This window comes from Canis lupus, chromosome 13 (genome assembly GCF_011100685.1).
Source record: "Canis lupus familiaris isolate Mischka breed German Shepherd chromosome 13, alternate assembly UU_Cfam_GSD_1.0, whole genome shotgun sequence".
Taxonomy (NCBI): Eukaryota; Metazoa; Chordata; class Mammalia; order Carnivora; family Canidae; genus Canis; species Canis lupus.
Window position 1 is genome coordinate 42,937,782 of NC_049234.1, and position 7,655 is coordinate 42,945,436.

At 34.6% G+C, this 7,655-nt stretch overlaps 1 protein-coding gene across 3 annotated transcripts in view; it reads right to left on the reverse strand.

The window, feature by feature from the left end:
* The window catches only part of GABRG1 (gamma-aminobutyric acid type A receptor subunit gamma1), an 81,170-nt gene that overhangs the window by 46,189 nt on the left and 27,326 nt on the right, over positions 1-7,655 (reverse strand). For all 3 annotated transcript variants that reach the window (XM_038555986.1, XM_038555987.1, XM_038555988.1), the window contains one exon: positions 700-767. In XM_038555986.1, coding sequence (XP_038411914.1) covers positions 700-767 — 68 coding nt within the window. The remainder of the gene's footprint in view (positions 1-699; positions 768-7,655) is intronic.

The window sequence follows — 7,655 nt, forward strand, 5'->3', positions numbered from 1 at the left end:
AGAAGACCTATTGCTCAGACTACAGCAACCTCTTAACTGGTGTCTCTAACCCTCTTCACTGGTCTTGTCCATCTTCTACACTGTTGGAAGAGTGATCTATTAAAAATACACATCCACCTATGGTGCCCTCCTGATGAAAAACTTCTAGTCATTTATTTCTCTGATCCAAGGGGATGCAATCCGTACAACACACGGCTTCCTATTATGGCTAGAATAAGGACCGTAACCTTTCTGACAGCCTCACTTCCTTACTTGCACTTTATGTGCCAGTGTTATTAAACTATGGGAAGTTCCCCGGATCTTTTCAGGTTGTTGTGTTTCTCCATGACTCTGTACATGCCCCCAGCCCTGCCCACCCCACCAATAAGTCCGTTTTTCTTCTCTATTTTCTCCTCAGTCCTTCTGGTGATCTCTTTCCAGATTTCTCCAGGGATCTACTCTCGATGGATCAAGTGATAATTTTTCATGCCCTAGCATAGTTCCCACCAAGCACAGCACATTGGAATAAGAGGCTACACATTCTTAGATATGAGATATTATTTAGTTCTAGGGCCTGAACCTGGCACACAGTCATTTCACAGTTGCCCTGGACTCTCTCTCAGGATGAGCTATCAGAATTCATCACACATCCATTCTATTATTAAGAGATATACTCAAGAACTCTATGGCACTCAGTTATTTTTAATATTCTTTACTCACCATATTTATGGGATCAACTGGTCCAATGCTGTTTACGTAAACATCAGTTTCAATTACCGTGGGCCTCACTGTAAAATACCAACACAAAGAATGGTCAAAGATCAGATCAGAGGTTCTGTTAAATCAGTCTTAGCTTTAAATAAATCTTCATAAATAATAACATTTAGCATCTAAAGAATAAAATATGTCTCATTAGGAAATGAAAAAGCACCGATAACAAAAACACATCTTTCCAGTTTATAAATCAATTATATTTGTAAAAATTAACATTTTTAACTGAAACATTTTTTTTTAAGATTTTTTAATTTTCTTTTATTTTAGAGGGAGAGAGAAGCAGGGGGAAGGGCAGAGGGAGAAGGAGAAGCAGACTCTGCACTGAGCATGGAGCCTGACACAGGGCTCAATCCCAGGATCCTGAGATCATGACCTGAGTCAGATGCTTAACCAACTGAGTCACCCAGACACTCCTAAAAACATTTTAATGTACAACCTAAAAATGTTACAAATATCTAAATCTTTCATTAAAATTAAGGAAGTTAATTCAATAAAAATTGCTAGATAATTTGCTCTCTGAATTTTGATAGAATTTGAATGGATATTAGAACCTAAATATTAAGCAATCCTACTTAATGTGTATCAGTAGTGTGCTAGTAACTGTTGAACAGCCTTGTTCCCATGGTTGGGCGTGAGGGAAGCCCTGATTTGTAACTTTTGCTGATATCCATAGGTAAATATCCCCACAGTGGCTGATTTCAGGATTCAGATGTGAAGTCACTGAATGTAGAGTTGGGATGGTATTTAATAAGCAGCTACTGTGAGCCAGTAGAAGCATGTTCCAGCAGAAAATGGGGCTTGAAGCATGATTGTGAGGATTAAAGGAGATAATATCTGTTGAGCATCTACATTCAGGTCTGATTCTTACGAGGAGCCTCATAAATATTTGTTCTTACCTCTTTCTCCCTTGTTAACAGCATTCCTTTAGGTTGTGCATGTTGGCTCCAGAGTTAGGTGTATTTTTATCTCAATTTCACAGAGTATATTATATAGATTTCACTATGGATATCATCTATTGTGTTATGTACACAACCAGTTTTGTCTTCCCAGTTAGTCTTAAACGGTATATACTGTGTATCAGTATTTTACAGTCCATCAAAAGGTACGGTGCAGTCAGCCTTTTAAATGTTTATCCAGTGACATGATTAACGAATACCAGCAATACTTCCATATTGGATTATGATTTTTTGTTTGCTATGAAAAATATTTTCACGTAGTTTCTTTCATTCCCCCTGTCTCACCAAATATAATATAAAAGGGCTCATTTATTGATTTAGCAAATACTTGTTGAGGAGTTCACAAAATAGACAAGAAGAAAATCATGAAGAAAGCCTATCATATATCTCAAGAGATTGATATAGAGATAGATGAAGCAAACAAAATAAAGCAGAAAAACCGCCTTGTGGATTGGAAGTTTCAATACTAAAGTGGCATGTTTAGTAATATTTACCCAGGTCTCCTTTTAAAATTTTATCTAATTTCCCATTTCTGGCCTAATATTTATCATTGTTAAAATTCAGACACAATGTTTGACTAGCAGGACACATCTTCCTCTCTAACCATAGCTGAGCCTGGCTGTCAGTCTCTATCCAGTCCCAAGTCCCCTGTCCTGAAACCATCCAACCTGGCAGATTGCCCCTGCTAGCAAGACTTCAATGGAAAACTGGAGGCATTGTGAAAAATAGTGCTTATATAATTTCAAAACAATATTTACTTTTTCCCTTTGCAATGAAAAAACAAACTACTCTTGGGAAAACATGGTAACATTTACATAGTTTGGCTTTCCTCAAGTAAAGATTTTATTACATGGTATATATAGTTTCTTAGCTAGAAAAATAAATGAGATTTGTCAAAAATAGTTTAGTATGCAGAAGTTCTGGTCTCTAGACCTAAACGATACATGACAATGTAATTCAATCTGCTTGCCAACAATTAGATTTCTTAAATAAAAGCAAGTCATATGATTTATAGAAGGCTTTATAATTTAACTTAGGCTGATGACTTCGGAGATTATTTGGTTTAAGTGTTTGCCATTTATTTCTGACTATGAATTGAAGCCAATAAATATCATATAATTAAGCTAGTTTTTGCTAGATTTATAGAATGGATTTTATGAAAGCCAATTAATAAAAAAACATTAGGTTTCTTAGTTCCATTTGTAAGTATATTTATTGCTAGTTATAAGCAATTAAGTGGAATGTACTAGACTTATTTAATTAGATTTTTTTTCAGTTCATCTGATAAATCAACAAACACTGAACATCTTTACTGCATGATAGTAAGGGTGAAAAATAAATGATTCTCGAGGGCATTTTTTAATAGGACATACTTTTTACATTTATACTATAGAAAGTTTTAGATATGAGTGATCTCTCCTGGTTTCTTTTTTTTATATTTTATTTATTTATTCATGAGAGATGCAGAGAAGCAGAGACACAGGCAGAGGGACAAGCTGACTCCCTGCGGGGAGCTCTATGAAGGACTCGATCCCAGGACCCCGGGGCCACGCCCTAAGCCGAAGGCAGATGTTCAACCACAGAGCCACCCAGACGTCCCTCTCCTGGTTTCTTGATATTAATACTTCCTTAACCAATCATGAAACAAATATATACTAGAAAAGTATTAACTCTTAATATAAGGGTGTTAGCCACATTGAAATATTTCGTGAGCAACAGAAACCAAGTTCATTTGAGATAGGCCAAAAGAATCACATTAGTGAGTCCAGTGTAGAACATGGCTATTGATAAAAATATCCAATAAATAACTTCATAAATATATATTTGCAAACCATGAGCATTTTCTTAGTTATTATATTTCCTATTTTATAACTTTAGGCTGCTGCTATTTCATCTAGTTTTTTAAACTTCAGCCTCAGAACATGAGGAAGAATAATTCTGAAAGTGAACGAAAATATTTCAGATTAATTTTAAGACTCCAGCTAGAGATTATATGCTTCAAAATAGACTGTAAAGAGGAATACAACAGAAAACTGTCATCGTTCTTTAATAAAAGACTCATCGCCACTTTTACTGATTCATACTCTGAACAATACTTGTGTGTGAAATCACTTATAATATAGGCTTCTTGGTAGAGTAAGTATACTTTCTTAGCTCTATGATTTTCTCAGCATAAAGTTTGTTCATTTGCAAGATTTTAGTGATATTTAAAAAGAGAAAACATCAGATTTCCATTCAAAAATTAAAAAGGAAACCAGAAGCAAATTGTCGTTCCAGTCTCATTAAGTGACCTTCAGAAGTGGGCACAGATTATGTTTAATTCTTCAACATATTGGAGATGAAAGATCACCTTTTTTTACAGACAGTATAACAATGATGGAAAAAATGTACTACCAGAGCAAATTACATCTTTGATAGATGAAATGCACGTGGAGAGGATACTGGATTATTTCTGCAAGGCCTCTTTCTGCACTGTGATTCACTTTAAGTATCTCAGCAGAATATAAGATAAACTCTCAGTGGTAGTGAATATAAGAAAGAATGGACATTCCAAGTAACCTAAAGAAAATGAAGAGAAGAGTAAGAAGAAGCAAAAAAAGAATTTAAAAAGAAGAAAGCAATGAGATCAATGAAGTTTCCACACTCAGCTTCCACGTGGCTATGGCAAAACTGAAGGCAGTCAACTGTAGAAATGGGTAATCAGTTTTTAATCAGAAGATATAAAATAAAATACATTTAAAAAACATTTTCTTCCTAATTGTTTTCAACCATGCTCTCTTAGATGACATTCAAATAACTCTAAGATATCTTTAGCAGATTATGTAGCTTCTGAGTCACTTTTGTATATTAATTCAAATGAATTAGTTAATTAAGTTTAATTAAAAATTAACTCAGGTTGGGATGCCTAAGTGATTCAGTCAGTTAAGTGTCTGCATTTGGCCCACACTTGGGATCACATCTCGGAATCCCAAAACAGCTCATGTCCTGGGATTGACCTTCACCTGGCTTGCTGCTCAGCAGGGGGTCTGCTTCTCCCTCTCCTGCTGCCACTCCACCTGCCTGTGCTCTCTCTCTCTCTCTCTCTCTGTCAAATAAGTAAATAAAATATTTTTTTAAAAAATAACTCAGGCCCATTTAAAATGTTTAATCCCAGAACATAAGTTTAATAGTCTTTTCTGTTGTAATAAAGTAGGCATTAAAAAAATAGCTCCACTGACTTAGATGTTACCATTATAATACACAGACCTTGAAGGAACTATAAATAATAGGTTTTTCTTGCCCTAGAATGGACAGGAGGGGTTCTTAACTCAAAGATATCACATTTGGATCCAAATACTTCTTCCCAGGCTTTACTAACAAGGAAATGTCAACTAACAATCACCATCTCCTTCTGCAGGTTTACATATGGATATGTAGATATTTGGATAAACACGGATGAAAAAGTACCTATGGATAAATAAGTTCTTAAGTACAGTCTAATACTTTAGCCAATAGATACCAACACAGAAGCCAGAAACAATACTAACACAAACTTTGGATAGAAAAAAAATGCCTACAAAAAGCACTTCAACAATTAAGTCATTTATTACATTTTCTCTGAGATGAACAGACAAAATGCTACTATGCATGATACATATGCCTATTTAAATTTAAATAAAAATTAATTTAATTAAAATAAAAATGTATTCTCTTAGCCATACTAACTATATTTCAAGTATTCAGTAGCCAATAACCAATTTCAAGAACTCAATACACATATATATGACATTTTAATGTATATTTAATTATTTACTTTAATATAATATAACTTAAGTTATACATATATTTAATTAAGTATATATATTTTTAAGCATTTCAAATGTCTTCTTAGGAAAATGGAAGATGGGGCTCTCGTTCTATAGTTAAACATCTCCTCAGGCAGCAGATTTAGCAACCTGTTCCTGCTCCTATATCTGATCTGGGGGGTGGGGAGCTAGAAGAAAATGATAGAATCTAAAGAAAGAGAAGCAGTGGAGCATCTGCCTACCTACTCTTTCATAGTGTGTCGAATATTTTAATTTCTTGTAGGTATAATTCATATCAAAATAAATTGACAGGCTAGAAGGATCTCACTAGTTTTGTTATTTTTTTGTTTTGTTTGTTTGTTTGTTTTTTTAACCTAAGAAAGTGGTGCACTGGCAGCATGTATCTTGTAGATGAAAGGAGCTAAGATGGGTGGAAGATAGAATCATCTAGATTTTCCATGTCAAGTAAGTAAACAGTATAAAATGCTGCCTAGGAACAAACAACAAAAAACAATCCTACCTTCCTACCTATAAAAATTGTTATTTATACAACTGCCTCTCAAAGTACATCAAGGGCCAGTTGATGTCTGATGAAAATGAAGTGAAAACTAGTAAGACAAAGGTTTCAAAGGCACCTAATTAAATGAACACAAAGACCATCCCTCTTCATATCTCCTGCATGTTTCTATCACGAGGAACCTAGAAGAGTTAAATAGATGGAATAGAAGAGCAGATCACACCTCCCTTCCTCACCTCACCAAGTCCCTCTATAGTGGAACTTGTCTACTCCATGTCCTAGGAGAGTGAATGGCATTAATTCTGTTCAGATATTAATTTTTATAAATTTATTTGTATTGGTGTTCAATTTGCCAACATATAGAATAACACCCAGTGCTCATCCCATCAAGTGCCCCCCTCAGTGCCTGTCACCCAGTCACCCCCACCCCCCACCCACCTCCCCTTCTACCACCCCTAGTTGGTTCAGATATTAATTCTTATATCAAGCTATTTGAATCACTAAAACTGCCTGGAAAGCCATAGACTCTACCCGAAAAGATGTTAAGAAATGAAAAAAGAAGATTCAACATAGAGTAATTGAGAAAGTTTCTCAATTCTTGAAAACTTTCTAGAATTATGCAACCTTTTAATGTTAATTTGCCATTAAGTTTAGAAGTACTCAGTAAGTTGATTGTGTGTAAATTTTCATAGCATCAGTGAAGAGTGAAGACACTAATGAAATTTTGGACAGAAAAAAAAAAAAAAGAAATTTTGGACAGAAAGGAATGTCTGCAAAGATCACCTCAACAAGTAAGACATTGATTATGCCATACTCTGAGGTGTCAGATAAAATGCTAATATGCGTGGTATGATTATCATGGTTCTTAGGGCATATTTAATTTACATTATTAAACAAAGTGATTATGTCACAGGTGTACATGGATTTTGAAAGTCCATATCTTGCTCTGAAATAATGTACCTTAAATGCTAAATTGATGAAGTAGAACCTACACACGGAATAAAAAAGATTATACACACTGGCTTTCATTCAGCAAATATTCATTCAGCAGACAGTAAATGAAATCTTAAGTTTATGCTTCAGGCATTGTTTTAGGGATATGGTGATATCTACTTTCAGGGAACTTATTAATAAGAAGAAAACTGAGTATCAACTAATGTGAAGTATGATGAGTAAAATGGAAGTACAGATTTCTGCTTCTTATGATAAGTAATGGTAACAAATTACCCATCTCAATAAACATGACTGTATGATTTATATGAAATTTTAAAAAAATTATTGAAAGAATCACACAGCAGCTAGCAAAATCAAGATTGAATGCAAAGATTTCCTGGAAAGAATGTAAATGGAGTATTGTAAGCTCTGCGTTATTCTGGCCACTTTTCCCTTTGGTGCATTTGCTGTTTTACTGCATAGAAATGGTGATTGAAAAGGGACAGTGTTTTAGAATTTGCATCTGTCTCATTGGGCAAAACTGGAGTTAAGGGCGGTCAAGACAGTCAAGACTTCCCTGTATTAAAATGAACAACAGAGGATTTAATCAGACATTCTACATGTAATTTCCCCTCAAGGTATTTATTAATTCCTAAAGTGTACATGTGTACAGTGTGATGCTAAGAAACCAAGTATAAATCAGCTGCTAAC